The 24,806-nt window shown below is 35.5% G+C and overlaps 1 protein-coding gene across 1 annotated transcript; it reads right to left on the bottom strand.

Annotated features, from left to right (window-relative positions):
- Positions 1-1,040: 1,040 nt before the first annotated feature.
- On the bottom strand, positions 1,041-23,146 carry LOC141562663 (vomeronasal type-2 receptor 26-like). The gene is made up of 5 exons (XM_074302666.1): positions 22,906-23,146; positions 12,392-12,555; positions 9,687-9,914; positions 3,943-4,066; positions 1,041-1,945 (listed from the first exon to the last, which is right to left on the bottom strand). Exons 1-5 carry the CDS (start codon positions 23,144-23,146, stop codon positions 1,041-1,043), a joined length of 1,662 nt encoding a protein of 553 aa, XP_074158767.1.
- Between the last annotated feature and the right edge of the window lie 1,660 nt (positions 23,147-24,806).

The raw sequence follows: 24,806 nt of genomic DNA, 5'->3' as shown, positions 1-24,806 counted from the left end.
GAAATATGAAATCTGACCACTTAGTCATGACTGGTGCTATTAGAATGGGCATAGGATCTGACATGATCTAAAAATAGATGACAAATAGAATTATTTTTTGTTTAGCTGTTTGGAAATACCACTGCCACCATTTAGGCCTGGGTACATTGAGTCCCACAACCATCAACTGAATTCTTAAACCAGATGCCAATGCTGTACATGTCAAACAACAGTTCTTCATAGGGAATGCAACAGAAGAATCATTAATGGTGGTATGATGAAAGGGCCTTCTTTCCTTACAGAATAATATATAATACAATCAGTAGAAATATTTAGTCAAGGCTAATAGGTAGTTAGAAATTGTAATCTTATCTTTAAGAAAAACATAAATGGCTTAAAGCAGAACCAACTTATGTAAGGAGAAGTAGATGAGTAATTTATAAAAGTATGTTATCATTGGTTATTATTGGGCATGGGAACCAATTATGGGAGAAGTGGTAGTTAGGTTATGTTCCAAGCAATTGAAATCAGTCCAGAAGTTATAGTTTTACCCCAATCCACTCTTTTTTTTTTCTTTTTTTTTCTGAGGCAATTGGGATTAAGAGACTTGCCCAGAATTGCACAATTAGGAAGTGTTAAGTATCTGAGGCCAGATTTGAACTCAGGTCCTCCTGACTTCAGAGCTGGTGGCCCAATCCACTCCTAAATTTTTTTAAATTTTTACCAATTATATGTTATGGCTGAAGAAGGGATAAGGAAGCAGGTGATCATCGAAAAATCATGGAAGAATTTCTCTAATTCAAAGATGGATTGAATGTGGGAAAGGAGACAGAACTATGAGAGATAACATCCTCAAATCCATGAAGTTGAGGACCTAATGAAAATGATGTCTCAGCAGGTTTTGAAACAGTATAGAAAAAACAAGAATCTCTTGTTTAGTGAATGTACAGTTCATATGGGATTTACTGAGACACTTGGAATCAAGATTTTTTTGTGTAATTATTTTAAAATCTTATAAGATCAATGGAAGTCATGTGGAACATATCAGAATGATACCTCACTCAAGCCTTGACATTATTCTTTAAAGTTTTCCTGGTGTTCCTGTGGGGCTGCAGAAGGATCACATAGCATTTGGGCATAAAGATGCAGGCTAGCAAGCCAGTACTGGAGCTTAAGATGGAGAAGATCTCCATGACTACCATCATCTTCCCCTTGGTGCTCTGGTACGTGGGGAGGAAGGAGATGCAGACGCTGCAGAACACCAGCATGCTGAAGGTGATGAACTTGGCTTCATTGAAAGTGTCAGGGAGATTTCTGGCTAGAAAAGCCACAGTGAGGCTCCCCAGGGCCAAGACTCCCATACAGCCAAGAACAAAATAAAAGCCAATGAGGGACCCCTCATTGCACCCCAGGATGATGTGTTTTCGATCAGAGTGTGTGTCTGCCTCTGGGAATGGGGGAGAGAGCAGCAGCCAGATTGCACAGAGCATGACTTGAATCATGGTGCAAAAGAGAACAACGAAAGTGGGGACTCTGGTTCCCATCCATTTCCTGCTCCTGCTGCCTGGTCTGGTGGCTCTGAAGGCCAGAACCACAGTGATCCTTTTGGCCAAAATAGAGGAAACAGCCACTGTGAACATGACTCCAAAGGTTGTTTGTCGGAGGAGGCAATGGGCTGCTGTTGGGCGGCCAATGAAGAGCAGAGAGCAGAGGAAGCAGAAGAAAAGAGAGATGAGCAGGATGTAGCTGAGATCCCGGTTATTGGCTCTGACTATGGGGGTGCTTTTGTGCTTCACAAAGATCCAGAGAATCAGAGCTGGGAAAAGAGAGAAACAAGTAGCTAGAGAAGCCAAAGCCATCCCCAAGGGCTCTTCATAGGCCAAGAAGGTCACCACTTTGGGAAGACACTGATTCCTCTCCTGATTGGGATATTGATCTTCAGGGCATTTCACATATTGATCTGCATCTGAAAAGAACAATCAGAGCATCAATATTTCAGCCTCAGCAAACTTTCCCTATCAGGCCAATAATATTTGTGAAAATTACTCTATCTAGTTCCATGGGGATCAGAATTTGGTGGCTGTGAATATTACACAGCACTTGGAAGAGCTGAATTTGAATTCTGCTTCAGATAACTCTGTTATTTTGTGATACTGGGTTAGTCCATTACCTTCTTTCTACATCAATACCATCATCTGTGAAATGGGGATAATAATTGTGTCTACCTCACATAAATGCAAAGGATTTGGCAAATCTGTAAGTACTATAAAATTTTCAGATATTTTGAATTGCATCTGACTTTTTGTGTCTGCCTTTGAGGTTTTTCTTGTCAACAATACTGATATTTTTTGGCATTCTTCTTTTAGCCCATTTTTTTTTCTGATGAGGAAGCTGAGGTTAACAAAGTTATGTGACTTCTTTTGGGCTTTACCAAGATGACACGAGTTCTTTTTAAAGGGCATCAACTTTATATAGTGATATAAACCAAAGAAGCTCATCACATTTAAACAGGGGGAGAAGAAAAAAGCTTCTGAAGGGTCATGACAGCTTTTGTGATGTATAGAAAGTTACTATCCTTGGAAGAAGGACTGCTCTGTTTGGTGCAAGAAAACAAATCCCAAAGCATACTTGGAACTGAGGAGAGACAATTTGGTTTCCATTTCAGGGAAAGCTTTTCAGTATTGAAAGTGGCTTAGAAATTCCCTAGACTCCATTGAAGAAAGGGATATGATTTCATTGGATATCTATAAGCATTGGATATCACTGAATGACCACTTTTGAGGTGTGCTGCTAGGGATCTTAATGATTATCAGAGTCCATTATCTTCTAAGTGTGCAGCCACACTTGTGTTCGTGGAAAGGCCACATTCTAATGAGATGTTTTTTCCTAAACGTACAATGGAGGAAGCACAAGGTATCTTCTAATTCTAGGCTGAAAATATTCTTCCTGCTGTGTCTTGAGCTGGTTCCTGATCTATTCCTTCTATACCCATTAAGACAAACAGGTCAAGAATAGCTTTGAGCCATGTTCAGTAGATAACTTCTACCATTTTTAGTGACCTCCTGCTGAGGAGTGACCAACCTCCCAAATATTTTCCTTTACTGATCAATGCCTATTGCAAAAACTTCCTTCACAGACATTTTGATGGAGGCACTGCTCCAGGTCAGATTATTCCAACATTATGCATTATTTTCCTTTTCCCTATATCAGCAGCAATTCCCCAAATTTCTGCCTATACATGTAACTTTATCTCCTTAAAGTAACTTCAAAAATTATTTGCATTTTCCCCAAAATCCTACTTTTGCACTGAGCAATTAAAAGCATGGGTTTAAAATAGGTCATTGTCTAGCAGAAAGGCAAGGGATTTTTCTGAGTGACAAAAGGATTTGTTCGGTAGCTACATTGATCTCATTTTGGCAAGCATTGCCCACAGATAGGAGTAAGTATCCAGGAGAGACAATTGAGATGGACTGAAAAATGCAGTGAATTGCAACTGGCAAAAACTCCTAACTGGAGTCCTAGCTCTCTTTACTATTAATGATCACTTCATCTTTCTCTTTCCTAAAACTGGTATGAAAGTACATTATTGTTTCTTTGCTGTCTTGATGGAATATATTTGCTGAAAACTCATTTGTCCTATTTAAAAGCAGGAGATCTTTGAACATAAGTGCTCTTTGCATAATCTATCTCTGAACAATTGAACTACAGAGAAACTGTGCAAGAAATTCCTGATCTGGTAGACCTCAAACCCACAAATTCTCCCTAATATTAATCACTCTGGGCTTTCAATATATTTGATCATTTTAACCATTCTTCTAGGTTTCCCTTGGTCTCTGGATGCCATATTGCATAAGAAACAAGTTTCCATTGCCTCATTATTATGTGGAAGAGTCAATCAACTTGGTTTGGTCACCGTGGGTTCATGTTTGCTGAAGGACAACAAAAGCATCTTCATAGACCTACCTGAATGGTTGGAAATGTGTTCCTCTGGGCAGGGAGCACAGTCAAAACAGCACAAAGGCTTTCCCTCCTGGGCTTTCTTCTGGAATCCAGGACCACAGACCGTACTACATCTGGACTGAGGAGGCTACACGGGGAAATTTCCAAAAGCTTTTGAGGCAGCAATATTCGTGACAGTACAGTTTGTAACCTCTGCTTATTTTATTTGTATCAATATACACACAATCTGAAGAGCTTACCAAGGCTATTTTCACATTGGTGTGACCACCATTCTGACAAAGTTTGTATTAATTTCCTTTCAAAAGGGGCCCATATTCGAAATACCCTAGGAGCTATATTTCTTTCCAGCTACAAAAGAGAGGATCCTGTTAGGGTCAGAACTAACTTGATGAAATTATCATAAAGAAGGAATTTTTAAAAATAAAAACAAAGCAATAGAGTGGGAAAGAAAAGATTTCTTCAAGAAAATTAAAGCTAATCTATTTATTTAGGGCCATACCAATCAAACCCCCAAGAAATTATTTTACAGATCTAGAAAAAAATAATAACAAAGTTCATCTGGAAGAACAAAAAATCAAGAATTTCAAGGGAATTAATGAAAAAATGCCAATGAAGGTGGCCTAGCTGTGCCAGACCTAAAACTATATTATAAAGCATCAGTCATCAAGACCATTTGGTACTGGCTAAGAAATAGACCAGTCAATGAGTGAAATAGGTTAGGTTCACAGGACAAAATAGTCAATGACTATAGTAATCTAGGGTTTGACAAACCCTCAAACCCTTTTTGGATAAAAACTCATTATTTGACAAAAATTGCTGGGAAAATTGGAAACTAGTATGGCAGGAGCTAGCATTGTCCTACTTCTCACTCAATATACCAAAATAAAGTTGAAATGGGTTCACGATTTAGACATAAAGAATGATATTATAAGCAAATTAGAAGAACATAGGATAGTTTATCTCTCAGATCTGTGGAGAAGGAAGGAATTTGTGACCAAAGAACTTGAGCTTATTATTAAACAAAAATAAATAGATAATTTTGATTACATTAAGTTAAAAGGTTTTTGGAAAAACAAAACTAGTGCAGACAAGATTAGAAGGGAGGAAATAAACTGGGAAAATATTTTTACATTCAAGTGTTCTGATAAAGGCCTCATTTCTAAAACACATAGAGAATTGACTCAAATTTATAGAATTCAAGTCAATCTCCAATTTCTAGTCAAAGGATATGAACAGTTTTTGATGAAGAAATTGAAACTATTCCTAGTCATAGGAAAAGGTGCTCTAAATCCTTATTGATCAGAGAAATGCAAATTAAGACAACTTTGAAATATCACTACATGCCTCTCAGATTGGCTAAAACAGGAAAAGATAATGAGAAATATTGGAGGGGATGTGGGGAAAATGGGACACTGATAAATTGTTGGTGGAATTATGAACAGATCCAAACTATTCTGGAGAGCAATTTGGAACTATGTCCAAAGAGCTATCAAACTGTGCATACCCTTTGATCTAGCAGTGTTTCAACTGAGCTCATATCCCAAAAAGATCTTAAAGGAGAGAAAGGGACTCACATGTGCAAAACTGTTTTTGGCAGCCCTTTTTAGAGTAGCAAGAAACTGGAACTGAGTGTGGATCACAACTTAGAATTTTCACTTCTTTCATTTTCGTTTGCCTGAATTTTATTTTCTTTCTCATTTTTTCCTTTTTGATCTGATTTTTCTCATGGAGTAAGATAATTGTATAACTATGTATGCCTATATTGGATTTACATATATTTTTACCATGTTTAACATATATTGGATTGCTTGTCATCTGGGAAGGGGATAGAGGGAAGGGAGGGAAAATTGGAACACAAAGTTTTGCAAGGATCAATAGTGGAAAATTATCCTTGAATATATTTTGAAAATAAAAAGCTTCAATTAAAAAAAATAATATTCCAAATGGAGTCACATATAAAAAAGAAAAAGGAAACAAAATTAAAACTACCAAGTAAAAGCTTCCTGCAAAATATGGAGATTAGAAAAGATAAAATGCTAAGGATTCTAATATTCTATCTAGGGATACAAAAATCTTTTAACTTAATGTAATTAATTTTTTTTTTGTTGTTCAATAATAAGCTCCAGTTCTTTGGTCACAAATTCCTTCCTTCTCCACAGATCTGAGAGGTAAACTGCCCTATGTTCTTCTAATTTACTTATAATATCACTCGTTATGTCTAAATCTTGAAGCCATTTTGATCTTATCTTAGGGGTAGAAGCAGAACACAATATGAAGAGTTGGAAAGAAGACACTACAGAAGTATATAAATAAGATCTAAATGTTACCAATAACCACAATGTTGTGTTAACTCTCTAGAACTAGATGTACTGGAGAATGAAATCAAATGTGTTTGAGAAAGCATTGAGAATAATAAAGCTAGTAGAAGTAATAGAATTATAGCGAAGCTATTTAAAACCTAAAAAAGGGGCAGCTAGGTGGTGCAGTGGATAGAGCACCAGCCTTGAGTTCAGGAAAACCGGAGTTCAAATCTGGTCTCAGACACTTAACACTTCCTAGCTGTGTGACCCTGGGCAAGTCACTTAACCCCAGCCTCAGAAAGGTAAAAAAACAAACAAACAAACAAAAAAAAACCCTAAAAAAGATGCTATGAACATGCTACACAAAGTATGCCAGCCAATTTGAAAAACGCAACAGTGGCCATAGCATTGGAAACATCATTTTACAAGCCAGTTCTAAAGAATACCAAGGAATATTCAAATTACTGAGTAACTGCACTCATTTCTCCTGTCAGCATAGTTATGTTTAAGATTTTCCGAGCAAGGTTTCAACAGTAACTTTACCAAGAATTACCAGAAGATCAAGCTGGTTTTGAAAGAAGCAGAGGTGTAAGAGATTAAATTGCTGACATTAGTGGAATTGTAGAGATTAAGGAAATTCAAGAAAAACCATTTATGACTGCTTTATTCAGTATACATTGACCATATGACTCAAAATAAATGTGGCCAGTCATCAAAGAGATGGGAGTACATGACATCCTACTTGCCTCCCAAGAAACATGGATGTAGGCCAAAAAATAAAAGATCAAGCACAATATGAAACAACTGATTCTTTTCAGATTAGAAAATAAGTATAACCGGGTTGTGTTCTGTCTCCTTATTTATTTAAATCATATGCAGAGCAAGTCATGAGAAATGGCTGATGAACGAACAGAAGCAAGAACTAAGTTTTGTGGGAAAAATCTCAAAAATCTCATATATGCAGACGATACCTTTCTGATGACCGAAAGAAAAAGAATGAAGAAGTCCTTTGATGAGAGTGAAAAGATTGTCTTAAAGTTAAAAAAAAATGAAAAAAAAAAAGGATTTTTGTGACTAGTCCCATTACTTCCTTGCAAATAGGGGAAGCAAAAATTGAAGCAGTGAGATGTTTTATATTCTTTGACTCAAAGGTCATTGGAGATGGTGACTGCCACCATAACATTAAAAGATCCTTCCTTGGAAGAAAAAATATGGCAAATCTAGACAGTATAATAAAAAGCAAAGATAGCACCTTGCTAGTAAAAGTTGGTATAGGTAAAGTTGGGCTTTTTTTCCAGGACCAATGTATGATCAGAAGAATTATTAAAAACAAAAAACAAAAAGCAAACAAAAACTGAGCAGGGCAGAAAAGAATTGTGCTGCTAGAGAAGGTTTTTGAGAGTCTATGGAATTGCAAAAAGCTCAAATTGTTCAATACTTACAAAAAGTAATTGAGACTATATAAAGATGAAACTACAAACTGAGAAACTCATTAGAAAAATCCTTGATATTGTAAAAGATTAAATCAAAAGGAGGAAGGTATTACAGAGGATGAGATGGATAAAGAATGTCATGGAAAAAACATTCCTAGAATTGGTCCAACTTTAAGAGATAATGGAAGTTAGAAGAGCCTGGTGCTACTCATTACATAGAGTTACAAATGTTTATATAATCCTGAGTTACTGAACAATAACAACAAAGCTTGTAGTTCCTTTTTTTTCACTATAAGATTTAACAATCTTCTGGGAAAAGAAAAATGTTAGTTATCACAATTAATTATCAACATATTTTTTCTAAGACTATACTAAAATGAATTTGAGAAGTATTTAAAAAAAAAAAAAAAGGATGATGGTGACATTTCTTAATCACTAAAGAATCTATCTGTGTTTTAAGACTATAGACTTTGCTAAATACACTCCAGTGAATTTCCTCAGGACAACAAATATAAACAGTCCTTCTGTGAGTATTTGTGTGCTTGGAGAATGCAAAGGAAATGCTTCCTTGATTATTCCTCCCACTTAAAAGTGGTCAGTTTAATTAAGAGCATTATGCAATTGATTATGTCAGACCCAAGTATGAACAGTGCTTATGCATTTCCTTGAATGATTTAAATCCATTATTTGAGCTACTTAGTAATCACAAAGAAATTTAATTAATATGGTAGCTTCTTCAGAAATAAAGATTCTGAGGGACTAAAAGGAGAGAGAGTAGGGCTGGAATTTCAGCATACATCTTAGGAGCAAAGTCAAGAATGAGCTATGGCAGAGAAGGGAGAAGCTAGGAAGATCATCAGTTCTGTACACATTTTGGAGGCCCTACAGTAAGGGAAGTTCCCCTACCTTCCTGTGTAATAACAAAGAATATAAATGTTCTTTGGTTACCCAAATGTTTGTAGAAACCTGAATTTTGCTTCAACCCTGCAAAGTAAAGTTGATAGGGGGCCCCCATGATAGTCTAAACTTGAAAGTTTCCTAATCATACATTCAGAGCAATTATATTTGAGCTCACAACTTTTTGCCTAAGGCCAAGAAAAAGGAATCATGTAAGAAGGATATGTTGGATTTCTTTGTATGTTCCCAAATATTCAAGCCAATCCTTAATAAATTCTTTTTGAATGGATACAAAAATAAATGTATGACAGAAAAAAAGATTGTTTTATAAAAAAAAAAAAAATCTCTCCCCCAGCCCTACATATTTTCTAATTTTAGTAAATTTTATATTCCCTGAATTGTTTAACCTCTTTATAATAAAACCTATAACTGACTAAGTTGTTTTTATTAACTTGATTGGGTATTTTGGTCTATTCCATGAAACTAAAATTTAGATTTGTCAAATGTCCTTTGTTGACTGTATATTTTGTCTTTTAATTGTCATAGGAAAGGAATTCAACTAGCAGAATTAGGATAGTTGTAAATGTGTGACATGATATTATTATGTAAAAACTGGAATACATTTTTCCTTAATGGAGTCTAAAGCTAGAAATTAAATAATCCATAATTTTGTACCAGAACTCCCAAGTCTTTAGAGCCCGATGTTAATCAGGCCACTGCTGTTTCGCAGATACTGGGTTTAAGAGCAAATGACCAAGAATAATTTCTCAAATCTAATATAATTAATTAATTAATTTAATGGGAAGTTTTGGAATGTTTCTGCTTCCTTCTCCCTTGGATGCCATGGAACAGATGATTCTACTATTGCCCCAGCTATGCAATTAGGAAATCTCAAAATTTTATGGACTCTTCACCTAAAGGGGCATTTATCCTGGGATCTTTTTCTTTACCACAATTTAAATGAATTCATCACATAGAAAAACCTGATTTGCATAAGCTGTTTCCTTCAAGCAGATTCTCTGGCATTTGCCCCAGCTTTGAAAATACTCATGAGTATCCTGGTTGGCTATATTATGTTTACATCTGTCATAAAACCAGCATTTTAATCATTCTTCACCTTTCCTTTCCCTGTATGCCACACTATGGCCTTCTCTTGGATGATGAAATCTTGGCCCAGTGGAGCCTGAGGAATAAACTCTCCCACTTTCACCAGGACTTTGGTATCATTACCAAAGGTCACATCGTTGAGAACATCATAGTTTGCCACAGACTTCCTCTTTGTATCCAAAACCACCTGGTTCCCAGCACTATTGTTAAAGTGGACATTCTTCAGAAAGGAATGGAGCTGAAAGAGAAGAAAATGAGTTGAAAGTTCCCCAGCAGAATATTTCAGCAATGTTTGTTAGACTTTGTTTTTTAACATTTTTCTCAATGCTTTGGAATAAGTAGCGATAGCACAATCCTAAGATTTTTCAAATGTCACAGAATTTGGGATGGATTGCTAATAAATTGGATAATACGTAACACCAGGTTAGAAGATTGGGTCAAATCTCAAACTGGAAGTAGGAATTTTTCAACCTGCAGGAAAAGCCTATAAAGGTTTTTTTCTCTCTCTGATGAATGGAATTTAGAATGAAGGCACAGAAAGAGAGTTTTTAGAACTGGTTTAGAGTGAGTGGGATTCTAGAGAGCTTACCTTATTAGTTAATCAGGCTGCTTCCAATGCAATAATGTGCAATAATAAACTTCCAACGCAGTAATCCTTTATAACAATTTATTAAGGACCCACTGTTTCCAAGACACTAAGGTATAAAATGAAAATAATAAGTACTTGCCCTCGGGGGCTTATATTCTTTTGAAGGAGACATCATTGAATCAGAAGAAGAAATACTGAATGATTCCATGAGGAAGAAAATGTGATCTAATTGGAAGGGAAAGAATAAGTACTTATATATCATTTATTATGTGTAACATATTGTGCTGGATCAACATTATCTGATTTGATAAGATAATTGAGAAAGGATTTTTTATGTGACAGCATAGAATCTGAACACACAGGCAAGTTAGAGATTCGAGAAATCTTACGTGAAGTAGCAGTACATTTTAGGTTTAAATACCTATACAAAAGAATGAAATTGAGTAATGTGACCTTAATTCAAAGTAATCCAGTAAAGTATTTCTGCTGAAATATATAATATATTAAGAGATATAGCATGGAATTATCTTGGAAAGCTGGGATCACAAAGTGCAAGATTTTTAATTACAACCTGAAATTTTTTTTTTCTCTTAGAGGTTATAGGGAGCTGTTTATGATTCTCCCAAAAGTTTATCATCATATTGGGTCAGGAGAAGTATATGTTTAGATGTTCTTCAGAAAGAGTATTTTGTTGATATTGTCTTCTTCCCTAACGATCTTACATATGATTTAATGATCTCAAATACAAATTTACTGGTCTTTATAATTTTATTATATATTTTATATTTATTTTGTACACATAAATAATACTTTGTACCTACATGATATATTAACCCTTTATATTTATTTTGCAAATATATTCACAATTTGTACTTACATAATTATATGTGTCTATAGAGAAATATATATGTCTATACCTACATATATTTATGTCGCCTCTTCCATTTTTTTTTTTCCCTGAGGCTGGGGTTAAGTGACTTGCCCAGGGGCACACAGCTAGGAGATGTTAAGTGTCTGAGACCAGATTTAACTCGGGTCCTCCTGAATTCAAGGCTGGTGCTCTATCCACTGCGCCACCTAGCTGCCCCCTCTCTTCCATTGTTAAGTTCTTGAGAGCAAGGATTATTTTTTTCATGTTTGTGTTTTTATCTCCATTGCCTATAATATTACTTTTCACTTAGCACAACCATTCTAAATGCCTATATGTTGATTGACTGGCAGTTCCATCGATGATAAATTGAAGGTAGAGGAAATAAGAATCTAAGAGGACATTCAAGATGCTTTTTGTACAAGAAGAGCCTATTATGTACCTCCCAAGTACTCTAGGCATGGCACTGGTGCTGGAGACTAAATGCAAAATAAGAGCAATCCCTATTCTGAGGGAGCATATATTGTAGAAAAGCCGACATATATAAATCCTTGTTTTGAGACTTAACATCCCATGTTAAAATTTACAGTGAAAGGATCAACTAGATGGTTCAGTGGCTAGAGTACTGACCCAGGAGTCTGGAATACCTGAGTTTAAATTGGCCTCAGAAATTTGGCACTTATTAACTGTGTGACCCTGAGCAACTCTGATTACCTTGCAAAAAAAAAGGAAAAAAAGTTAGATCTAAAGTTAGAAGGGACCTTCGAGGCTATTTTATTCAACTTTATTTATTTAAAGATGAAGCTACTTGTTCATCAACACCTAGGGAATAAGCTTCAAAGGCAGGATTTGAACTCAGCTTGCCTGGCTAGAACAAGAGCTCTCTCCATTGTATTGGGCTGCAAAAAAGTAAGTAAGGTTCCCAGGCTAAGGAGAGATGCTCAGTTCTGACTTCCTCAGCCCCTGGTGGAGGCATAGCATCTGTAGTGTTGACACTCCTACCCTTCCCTGACATCCTTTTTGTCAAAGACCCTGAAGAACCAGTTGATCTGGATTCTCACTCTTGTCACCATTTTCTGCAATGATCCTAATTTTGAAATGACTAGAAATAAGGTATACTATCCTGTGATTGCTGTGCAAGAATTACTCACTGAAAAGGGAGGTGAGCTGAGTTACTAATCCCTTACCTCTTTTCTAGATATGGCAGTTCCTGAATCAGAGATTTGGGTGTCCATATTTAAGAAGGGAGGAACTTTACCTTCGAGGGGTGAACAATCCTCTTGTCTCCATCTATGTTGAATTCCATTTCTGATCTCACCAAGAACATTTCATGAAGGGTCCAGGCCACAGCATACACAGCAGTGTAGACAGTGTAACTCTGGTCAGACATAGTGATGTCTAAATAGCTCAAACGTAGTGTGTCTAAAGAGGCATTCGGAGAACAGATTGCTTCATTAAGCTCTCCATGGTGAGATGTACATCCAAAAGCTGAGTTCCAAAAGTTCTTAAGGAAAATATTTTCTGGGTATCTAGTAGGGTTAATGGTTTTCAGAAAATGTTTGAACCCAGGAATCTTACTTGTCTGATCTGAAAATATCAGAGACCCATACAAATTATTAAAATAGATGTCACTGGGTTTTTTGGTAATATCCCAGTGACTGCTGGTGATCCACACTCTTGTTACAATGACATGAGGATTCTTCATAAACATCAAGCTCAGAAGTGAATTTGTATCTCCATAAAGGACAATTACCCTTGCTGCAGAAAATAATATGTCCTGGATAAAAACATGATATATTTTCTTTTTGAATGACTGACCAGTGATGATCTTTTTTAAAAAGGCCACACAGACATCATTTCTGGACATTTCTTCTTGAAGGTTCCTGAGGAATTTCTCACCTCTTGAATCATCTGAGACAACAAGACCCACCCAGGTCCATTTGAAAAGCAGCATTAACCTGACCATGCCAAGGGGAAGAGAGGTGTCCCTGGGAGCCATCTGATAAACAGAAGAAAACTGAAGCGGGTCACTTAGGAGTGGCTCAAAGAGACCAGAGCTGATCTGAACAGGAAGCAAACATGAGCCTTTTTTCAGCTTAATGAGTTCAGTACAGCAAAAAAGTCCCCCATCCCATTATTCCATATCTGAATCTAGTCTCTTCATACCCATCTGCCTAGGTCTCATTCCTCCTATCTCCTTGGTAAAATACTTCTGTTCATTCAGGCTCGGGGTGGGGGACATCTCTTTCATCAAACTTTCCCAAGCTGAAGCAAATGTACTTTCCGTCTTTTTACTTCATTGTAACCTTAACATTAAATACAGGAACTTGAAAGTATTAGATGCCTAATAAATATTTTCAAGATTCAGTTTCATAATTTCAAGTCAAAATATGCTGCTAAGACATGTGAAGCAAATAAGTCTGATCTCAAACTCTGTAGTTTCTTTTATTTTTCTGAGGGTCATTTGAAAGGTAAATTAAATGCAAGAGTTCCCAAAAGATATTTGGAGTTTTTATTTCAAGTGGCAGGCTCTCAAAGGCCTGCCTCTGCCCTCCAAACATATAGGTTAATTGAGCCTTTAATTTCCTACCTGTGGGAATTTATAGAGCCCCAGAAGGGTTGCTGTGAGAAAAGTCAGTTCAGAAGTGGCTCCTCCAATGACCACTACAGACTTGTCCCACTTCTCACAGCTGTAATTTGGGATGGTCTGTCCCTGGCCTGACAGCCACATGAGGGAACTCTCCAAGGTCCTCTCATCATTGTGATAAGCATTGTAGATGTGGAATCCCAGAGAAATGTTGGGTAACAAATTGGGGTTCTTGTTATCTCTTGTACAGCAAACATAAAGGCCAGTACTTGATAATCATGTTTGAGCAGCCACCTGCAGTAGGAGGGAGATTATCAGGGACAAGAAGTATGTATGATTCTACCTAACCCTGAAAAAAAATTGGAAATTTCAGAAGGATTTCCTCAGCCATACGAAGATCTAATTTTAGGTCAATAATGTGTGGCCAAAGTTATCTTTTTATTCTTTTGTAGCCACATTTTTTAATCTTCTGAATATTTTACTCTTTTACTAGGAATGACCCAGTCACCAAGACATCAGCTTTCCTGTATCTGGCCTGAGGGCATTAGGGGCTGTACCAAAGTTTTTTTCCAATATTTCAAATCAAATTTGTCCCCACATTTAAAACATCATAATAACTGTCTACCAGTACCAGTTCATTTCTGAACATCACAAGCAATTGTTTTAAGAACTAAAAATTTATTTAGAAAAATTAGATAAATTTTCAAAAAATAGAGTAATTTTAAAAATAAGACAAAAGATATTAGGAAAACTGAATATCAATTTAGTAGGATATAAGTCACTCACCTGAAAATCTCTTTTTTTTTTTTTTTTTTTTTTTTTTTTCCTGAGGCTGGGGTTAAGTGACTTGGACAGGGTCACATAGCTAGGAAGTGTTAAGTGTCTGAGATCACATTAGAACTCAGGTCCTCCTGAATTCAAGGATGATGCTCTATCCACTGCGCCACCTAGCTGCCCCAGTGAAAATATCTTAATATAATATACAAATATATATCAAATTAAGATAGAAAAAGGAACATCATAAAAAGTTGAGACCTAAGGAAGAAATTACCTTTGAGCATTATGAATTGGAAAAGAATTCATGACCAAAAACACAAATAGAAATAGAAATTAATAATAAAATATTTGGTTACTTAAAATTTATAATAAATCTTCCCCCCACACACACAAATGTACTGCAACTAAGGTTAGAAACAAAAACAGGTATGTGAGAAAATATTTATTACATTTCTTTTTTTTAAAACATCTCTTTCCAAGATATAGAAGGATTTGTTTCATGTCTGTAAAAAGAAGTGCCATTTATCATTTGATGCATTCCCCAAGTATTTAAATGGAAAGTTATCAAGGTAAGAAATCAAAGCTCCCCTTAGAGATATGAAAAAAATGCCCAAATGTATAATAATTATTGTAGTGAAAAAATTCTGAATCTCTACCTCACATCTAGCAGATTATCATAATTAATCAGAAAAGAGAGAAATGGATGGAAGGTAACAGTCACCTTATTGTACTGTTAATGGAACTATTAATTGTTTTTGCATTGTGGAAAGCAATTTTTATCTGTGGCCAAAAAGTTACTGAACTGCAGACATATTTTGACTAAGCAATTCCTGAAAGAGTAAAAAAGTAAAAGGACTTATATGTAAATGAAAAAAAATGTAGCATTTCTTTTTATAATAGCAAAAACTCAGAACATGAGGAGGTATCCTTTCATTAGGGAATAGCTGAACAAATTATGGTATACAGAGCTAATTTAATACTATTGTGCTGCTGAAAACAAAGCAACATGATTTTATAGAAATATCAGAAGGCTTGTAGAGAGCCATGTACTATGATGATAGAAAAACAAGGCAAGAATTTATAATTTAATAGCAATATTGTAAAAAAAAAACAACACACTTAAGAACTCTGATCAATGCAACAATCCACAATGTTTGCAAAGGACTGATTATGTATAAGGGACTGATATCATTATAGAAAGTTAATGGACTGATGTGCAAAATAAGACACTCATTTTTGATTTGGCCACTATGAGAATTTGTTTCGCTTGATTATGCTTAATTGTTACATGGAATTTTCTTTTATCTTCCAATAAGATATTGAAGAGGATACAGAAAGATAACTGAAAAAAAATATTTAAAAATAAAGTAGAACAAATACTTACTGATAGTCTTTACTACCGTATTGAGGGTGAAACCAAAATATTTTCCAATATTTAAAAGTGCTTATTTTATCTGTGAATAAAGAAAAAAAAACCTCCAACAACAAGATCTCCATCTCTGAAGTATGTGGGACGGAAAATCTTTTCTAAATGGCATGTAGTCCTTTGCTTCTTGCTCACAGAAAATGGCAGCTGCAGGAAAAGGAAGAAAAAAACCAGGGAGAACATCAAGGAGACTGCTCTCCAGCTTCAATCCAAGGTCCACCTGTCTTCTAGTCAAGTTTGTGGTATGCTATGGAGGAAGCAGGGCAAAAATAGCTGTAGCAGCTTCAGGGGTCTTGGAAAGGAAAAACTCTCCTGCAGGTGAAGAGTATAGTATCTTTCTTGAGCAACTGTTCGAACTTTACTCAGGCTCTCACACTTGTGAAGACAGAATGTAATGACTCATGCTCAAGAAAAAAGCTGTCTTACTGGCTATGCCAGAGTGTATTTATGGGGATTTTCTTTGGGTGAAAGATTACTGAAGTGTCTTTGTTAATCTACATCATTATATCAGATATAGGAGGGAACTTAGTCCATGAGGGACTCTTGGGACCATTGTCGCTTGCAGCTGTGCACCTGTTCCCCTGTATCTGAGTGAAAAACTTGTTTTTCTCAGTTCTCCTCAACTCCTCTGCCTTCAGTACAGCCATTTGGTATCAAGTGAGTAGGAGCCCCAGTGACCTCTCCAGAGGTATGGGAGATTCATACCATGTGAGAACATGTGTAAGAACTTGGGTAACTGCTTCATGGAAGGCGACAAGGTCAGAAAATGGTAGTGACTGTGTGGCCAAGTAGTAGATGATCTCAACCTCCTATCTCCCAAATCTTAAATCAGCGAATCCTGCAGGCTAGAGTTATTCTCTAAATAATGTTCTCTGACATATCTCATATTGACAATATGGCATATTGTCATACTCTGACAAGTATCTTTCCACTAGCTCTTCTAGCAGCATATAGAATTTTTTTTTTTTTTTTGGCATTTATTGCCTCACAATGCCCTTGACCTGTTGACTGGAGGGTGATTTCTAACAAATTCTGCTACAGAAGAACTCATCTTTTATTCCAGTAGTCCCTTAATATTCAGCCCCTCAGGTCAATGCTTGCCCAATTTTGAACCAGTCATAACATTTTTCAATTCTGTCCCCAAAACAAAAGCCCAAATAATATCACTCAAGTGGTATCATAACCATAAAATTATATACTTTGAAGATCAATGATACAATGAAATGACTCATTTAAAATTTTGACAATTCAAAAAACTAAACATTCATGAACAACTTACTACTGCAATGGCAGATGGAATTTTTACAATGAAGAGAGCTTTATACAATGAAATTATTGGTTTACTCTCTGATTCTAAACTGTATATACTAGGGTAGATCCAACAACCAAATTCCCAATAGTCCCTAACCAAAAGAAGTTTTCATTCTATTCTGAACAAAGCTGTAAGAAAAAGCAAATGCTTCTCTGCTTGGATCTTTGTTGATACTTGAACTTTGATCCCAATGTGGTAACAAGGCCATATTGAGTTGTTTTATATCTTTCCCCATCGCACTCCATTGGTCATTCTCTTCTATCAAAGTTGTGAATGTGCTCATAATATATACACTAGGGAATCATACCTTAGCAAAGTTTTGATGAAAAATTGTGTGCTCCTCATAGACAAAAATAAATGGCTTTTATCAGATGGGATAACTAGAATCAAGATCAATATGATGGTAAGATAATAACCTGTGCAAAATGAAAAAAAAATAAAGAACAGCAAGAGGAAGAAAAAAGGAAAGGAGTTTAAGTAGAGAGAAAAAGAGATGGAATAGAAGAAAAATACAGAAAAAGCATAGGATAATGATGATTATGATGATGACAATAATGTGGAATTGAATAAAGATGTAGGAGAAAGAGCTAAAGGTGGAACTTAAAAAGATAAAAAGGAAGAAAAAGTTAAGATGAAATGATGTACATTTCTACATGTTGGGATTATTCAATAACAATCCTGTAATTTATCTTGTGTATCATTACTTTAATATTAAAGACAAAAGAAATTGAAGCACAGAAGGAAGGAAAAAAAACTTGTCCATGTTCCCATAGTAATTATTTTAGGATAGAATACAAATTTGTGTGTGCTCATTACAAGTAGAAGTACTTCTTCCATCATACCTCAATGCCTGTCAATCAGATTTTTCATCTCAGAGTATTCTAAAAAGATTTTAGCTTCAATCAATTTAAAGACTATGATTTCCCAAACCTTGGTTTTAATTAACATTTTTAGTATACTCACAAGAGACACTTTGAGACAAGTCACTTTATCTATCATTCTGTGAGGAAACGGTATTTCATTCCTGAAATATTGAATTGTATTTCATTCCATGTGAAAGATAACTTAATTAAGTGTGATTTAATTGAGAACTTTCTGAGGAATATTCCAGAGGTGAATGAAGACTTGAATTTCTATCTTGAGAGAACTGAATTGTTGGGCTGTTATTCCATTGTTTTGGAAAGATCAACTATGGACATTTTTAATGGGAGAATTTTAGTTAACATCTTCATTTTCTTACTTTTGAAGAGGATAGGATAGATCTTTTTTTATGATCAATGCCTTGTTGAAAAATTGATCTATGTCTTTGTAGCATGCTTTGACTGGATTCTGGATGCTTAAATATCCTATTATTGACTTTCTCCAATTTATCAAATCTAATCTCAACTGTGGCGTTAAGAATGAACAGAATGCTACCAACTTTGTTTATTATAGCATAACATGAAACTATCACCTTATTCTTCAGTAATGCACATGTTACAATGACCCAGAAAATGATATGGCTTGCTTTATCACCACCTTGACCCACTGACTTTAGTCCTTTGGAATAGTTAAAACTTTCATCCAGATGGCTGGTCTGTTTCTCTCCAGTGGAAAAGAGAGAACAAAACTTTTGTATCACATCTGTGTAGTGAAGCAGAACAAAACAACTCTCTCTATGCCATTTCCAAACATAATATGTATGTGTTTTGACTTGTGTTTCACACCTCCCTGTCAGGAAGATGTGCAACATGTTTCATCACAAGGCTTTTGGAGCAATCTCTTGCTTTTTTAGATATTGGGAACTTGTAAAGTTCCTGAATTGTGAGGGTCTGGTCGTCTGCTCAATTATAATCCTTCTCTGGGAGGAGATCTGTAAAATCTTTTCCTCTGTGCACAGGTTTCTTGGGAGCTCTGAATCTCCTCCAGCTCTTGTCCTTCCCCAAATCAGACTGGTCTCCTTTCAGCCTGCCTGGAGTCACAACTCTCAGACCCAATGCTGCCCTTCTTTTCTCCTCCCAGAGAATAGGCATATGAGAACTCAATGGGGCGTGGGGAAATACTTCCATCAATGAACTTGCTCCTCTTAGAATTCCTAAGGTGTAAACTCCCTTTAAAGGCCCAAACCAAAGGTCTGAGCCAGAGAACTCAACCTGAATTCTCCCCTAGTAATTGTCTAGACAACCTGAGTTCTCACCTTGTAATCCTAACAGGAACTAATTTTCTAATTATTCATTCCAGAATTTCCCCCAAAAATATGAGTACATTTCATTGATGTCTATGTCCTGCTCCAATGTTATATTTGTGAAATTGCATTTTTGAACTTGTATGAAAATTTATATATATCTTTATTGAATTCATCTTTCATTGACATTGATATTATTACCTTTTATGATCTTATTTGCTCAAGACTATCTATAACTAGATCTTCTTACCATTTACTTGTTATATGCTAAACATGAAGGGCAAAATACAGGTCCACTGGAAATTTTTTTCCCAAGTTGATTTAAATTATTAACGATTTCTTTTGAAGTGCAGCCATGAAACCAATTTCAATTTCATCTCCTTGTAGCATATTCTTGCCTACACATCTTTTATACAATAATCATATTTTTAAAAAGAATTTATTTTCTATTCCAATTTGTATCTTTTTTCTAGCCCCTTTTCCACCTAATTAGGAAACAAACAATACATTACCTATTACACATGTGAAATAATGAAGAACTTAAAAAAAAGAGAGAGAAGAAAAAGAAACAAAAGAAAAAAAGAAACAGAAGCTTCATTTTTCTCTCTGAGTGACACAGTTCTCTCTAGAAGAGAATAGCATTTTTCATCATGAATACTCTGGAACTGTGTATCATTATGTGAATCAGAATAATTAAGTTTTTATAATTGATTAAGAATAATGATTCTGTGTACAATCTTTATTTAGAATTTTAAGAATTCTCTGCAATATTCATATTAATTATAGTATATGATGACAGTATGAGATCCATCAAGGATGGATCAAAATGTGACTCAAAAGAGTCACATTATTTTGGTTCATTCAGTATTTATTGTTGTGCCTGATACAGAGTAATCACTTAGCACTTGACTGATTATTAAATACATATCTATTTAGTTACCTTGTCAAAAGAGGAAATAAGTTTCAGACCTCTTCTTGATAGGGTTGTGCTTGTTCTTATCATTTGATTTTTTTAATTTAAATTTTATCTTTTCAATTAATCAAAGTTTTTCCATAATGGAAAAAAGAAAAATAAAACTTTTGGAATAAATATGTGAAGGATAACAAATATGGGCACTTCCAAATAAAATGTGTTGAGATCTCCCCCTAGCATAATTTTTCTGCTGTTTCTTCTTGCAAATTCACTTAACTTGTCTAAGAATGTGGATGCTTTACCACTTGGTACATATGTGTTTAGTAGTGGTATTATTTTCCTTCCATATCTCTTAATTTGATCTACTTTTACTTTTGTTTTGTCTGAAATTAGGATACCTACAGCTGTTTTTAAAAATACTTCATCTGAAACATAATATATTCTGCTTCAGCCTTTTACCTTTATTCTGTGTTTGTGTCTCTGCTTCACAGATGTTTCTTATAGACAACATATTGTAGTGTTTTGATTTTTAATCCACTCTGCTATCCACTTCCATTTTATAGGAGAGTTCATCCCATTCACATTCACAGTTATCATTACTAACTCTGTATTTCCCTCCATTCTATTTTTCCTATTTACATTTTTCTCTCTCCTTTCACCTTCTGCCTCCTCATTCTTCTATCAGCCCCCTACTTTTCTTACCCCTTTCCTCTTCTACTTCTTTTAGCCTGCCTTCTTCCCTTTTCTTTCCTTGTTCCTCTCTTCCTTCCCTATAGTTAAGATAAATTTCAGTACTCAACTAAGTGTATATGTTATTTCCTCTTTAAACAAAGATTCAAATACTACTCATTCTACTTCTTTTCTCCCTCTAATATAATAGGTCTTTTGTGCCTCTTCATGTCATCTAACTTGTCCCATTTTACTTCTTTTCCTCTTCTCTCAGTATAATCTTTTTTCCACCTCTTAATTTCTTTTTTATATCATCATATTAAAGTCAACTTATATCCACACCTCTGTTTGTGTATACAACTTCTATATGCCCTAGCAAAGATACAAATCTCTCTCTCTCTTTTTTCCCCCCCTGAGGCTGGGGTTAAGTGACTTGCCCAGGGTCACACAGCTAAGAAGTGTTAAGTGTCTGAGACCAGATTTGAACTCTGGTCTTCCTGAATTCAGGGCTGGTGCTCTATCCACTTCGCCACCTAGCTGCCCCCAAAGATACAATTCTCAAGAATTACAAGTATTATTTTCCCATATAAGGATATAAAAGTTTAATTTTCAAATAACATTTTTTCTTTCCTGCTTACCCTTTTTATGCTTCTCTCTATTCTAGAATTTGAAGATCAAACTGTCTCTTCAGCTGTCAGAAATGATCGCAAACCTCATATTTCATTAAATGTACATCTTTTCCCCTGAAAGATAATTGCTAGGTAGTTGATTCTTGGTTGTAGTTCTAGCTCCTGTGTCATCTGGAATAGACCTACAATCCTTTAAGGTGGAAACAGCTAGAGCCTGGGTAATCCTGACTACAATTCCTGATATTTGAATTGTTTCTTTCTGGATACTTGCAGTATTTTCTCCTTGATCTGATTGTTTTTTTGTTTTTTTTTTTAGTTACACTATTTCTTTGAACTTTCATTTTGGGTTCTCTTTTAGGAGGTGATCAGTGAATTTTTTCAATAACTATTTTACGCTGTGGCTCTAGAATTTCAGGGCAGTTTTCTTTGATTATTTCTTGAAAGATGTTGCCCAAGTTCTTTTTTATTATTATGGCTTTCAGATAATTGAAAGATTTTTAACCAGCTCTCCTGGACCTATTTTCCATATTTGTTTTGTTTCCAATGAGGTATTTAATATTTTCTTCTATTTTTTAATTTAAAAATTTTTGTTTAATTGATATTTGACCTCACATTGAGTCATTTACTTCTGTTTTTCAAAATCTAATTTTTTTATTTGTTTTCTTCAATTAACTTGTTTAACCTACAATTTTCCATTAGGCTGAGGCTACTTTTAGAGGTATTGTTTGTTCAGTGGTATTTTTTTCTATTTTACCAATTCTGTTTTTTAAGGAGTTGTTTTCTTTAATCAGTTTTTGTGCTTCGTTTTCTAAGGTATTGATTTTTTTTTCATAATTCTCCTACATTGTCCTGATTTCTTTTTTCAGTTTTTCTTCTCTCTCTCTCTCTCTCTCTCTCTCTCTCTCTCTCTCTCTCTCTCTCTCTCTCTCTCTCTCTCTCTCTCTCTCTCTCTTCTCTCTCTCATGATTTTGTAAACCCTTCTTGAACTCTTTCAAGAGAACATTTTGAGCTTGAGACCAATTCATATTCTCCTTTAAGACTTCACATGTGGGTTTTTGCCATTGCTGTCCTTTTTTTGAAGTCCTTCCAAGATATCTTTACCTATTAAATAGTTTTCCTCCAAATTTTTGTGGGTTCTGTCACTCCATAGTCTGTTTAGAGGATAGATTTAGTGTTGCTTAAAAAGGAAAATGGGGAGAGCTCAGACAATTTCCTGACTTTTCTCTACCATCTTGGATTAACATCAACATTTCAGGATGATTCTTTAATCAAGAACTAGAATTATCATTCAATACCATTTGAGCATTTGGGGATGAAGATGCAACCTAGCAAGCCAGTTCTGGAGCTTAAGATGCAGAAGATCTCCATGGCCACCATCATCTTCCCATTGGTGCTCTGGTACGTGGGGAGGAAGGAGACCCAGACATTGCAGAACACCAGCTTGCTAAAGGTGATGAACTTGGCTTCATTGAACTTATCAGGGAGATTTCTGGCTAGAAAAGCCACAGTGAAGCTCCCCAGGGGCAAGACTCCCATGTAGCCCAGGACAAAATGAGAGAGCCCTCATTGCACCCCAGTCTGATGTGCTCACAATCAGTGTGTGTCTGCCTCTGGGAATGGGGGAGAGAGCAGCAGCCAGATTGCACAGAGCCGAACCTGAATCAAGGTACAGAAGAGAACAAGAAAAATGGGTGCTCTGGATCCTATCCATTTCCTCTTCCTCCTGCCTGGTCTGGTGGCCCTGAAGGCCAGAACTACAGTGATCATTTTGGCCAATATATAAAATGCCCAGTGTAAAGATGACTCCAAATGTTTATCAGAGGAGACAATTGGTTATTATTTCTACTTCAATTTCATCATCTGGAAAAAGGAATAACAATTGAGCCTTCACAAAAATGGAAAGGATTTGGCAAATCTTAAAGTACTACATAAATTTTATTAATTTTGACTTATGGCTGCCTCTTTGTGACCATATTTGAGGATTTCTTGGCAAAGATACTGGTGGTGTTTTGTATTTCTGCTTTTAGCTATTTTTTTTCCTGATGAGGAAGCTGAGGTAAACAATGTCGTGTGACTTGCGTAGAGTCACAAAGCTACTAAGTTTAAGGTCAAATGTGAACTTAGGAAGATGAGTCTTCCTGATTGTGGGCCCTGTGCTTCACCCTCTGTTTCATCTACTGGATAGCTGCCATATAAATGCTAGGCTCTCATATGAATAATATTCATAAAATATTTGTTAAATATAAGGCATTATTCTTGGTAGCAACCCAAGAGGAGAATGGAATATGGGAAGAGGAAGGGTGATAAAAGAGAAGGCATATTGGGGGAGGGAGTGGTCAGTAGCAAAACACTTTTGAGGATGGACAGGATAAAAGGAGGGAGAAAATAAATGGGAGGGAATACAGTTAGCAATAATTATTGTAAAAAGAATTTTGTAGCAAGCTACTCTGATAAGCCTTCATTTCTCAAATATAGAGGTAACTGAGTCAAATTTATAAAAAATATGTCCCAGTTGATAAATGATCAAAAGATATGATCTATGCCCAAAAGGCTATAAATTTACGTATATCCTTTGACCTAACAATACCACTATTAGGCATGAATACCAAAAGAGATTTTTTAAAAATGAAAATGACCTATATGTCCAAAAAATATTAACTATAGCTCTCTTCTCAGGGCAAAAGAATTGGAAATTTAGAAATGAGAAGGCTGGTATATTTAAAATGTATGACATTGTCTAACATATAAAAGAAAAACACTATTCCCATTAATAAGATCTGGAACTAGAAACTGGATTAATTCAGGGTTCTGTTTCAGGGGCTCAAAAGATTTAGAGTCCTGATGTCACTCAGACATCTCAAATAGCACAGAAACTATTGAACTAAGCAGTAAATAAACAAGAATCATTAGTTCTTATAGAAAGTTCCTGAATACTCCTTCTTTCTTCTCCACTGATTGCTATAGACAAGGTAGATTCCACTGCTTTCCCAGCTATACATTGGTACAATCTCACTGTATCTTGGATTCACCACCCAAAAGGTCACTTTTCTTTTCTTTTTTTTTTCTTTTAATTAATTAATTAATTTTTACAAAAATTTTATGCATAGGTAATTTTCCAGCATTGACAATTGCAAAACCTTTTGTTTCAACTTTTCTCCTCCTTCCCCCAGATGGCAGGTTGACGAATACATGTTAA

The sequence above is a fragment of the Sminthopsis crassicaudata genome, chromosome 3, assembly GCF_048593235.1.
Source record: "Sminthopsis crassicaudata isolate SCR6 chromosome 3, ASM4859323v1, whole genome shotgun sequence".
In the NCBI taxonomy this organism is placed as follows: domain Eukaryota; kingdom Metazoa; phylum Chordata; class Mammalia; order Dasyuromorphia; family Dasyuridae; genus Sminthopsis; species Sminthopsis crassicaudata.
The sequence above is the reverse complement of the archived record's forward strand: the minus strand, read 5'-3'. Positions and strand labels throughout refer to the sequence as shown.

What these genes read in the sequence shown, in the direction of transcription:
- LOC141562663 (XM_074302666.1), bottom strand. Translation starts at nt 23,146, where the DNA reads ATGGGAGTCTTGCCCCTGGGGAGCTTCACTGTGGCTTTTCTAGCCAGA. An exon ending in CATCCCCAAATGCTCAAATG is followed by an intron (nt 12,556 to 22,905) that starts GTATTGAATGAT and finishes ATGCCTCTTTAG; the next exon opens with ACACACTACGTTTGAGCTAT. An exon ending in GGATTGTTCACCCCTCGAAG is followed by an intron (nt 9,915 to 12,391) that starts GTAAAGTTCCTC and finishes CTTCTCTTTCAG; the next exon opens with CTCCATTCCTTTCTGAAGAA.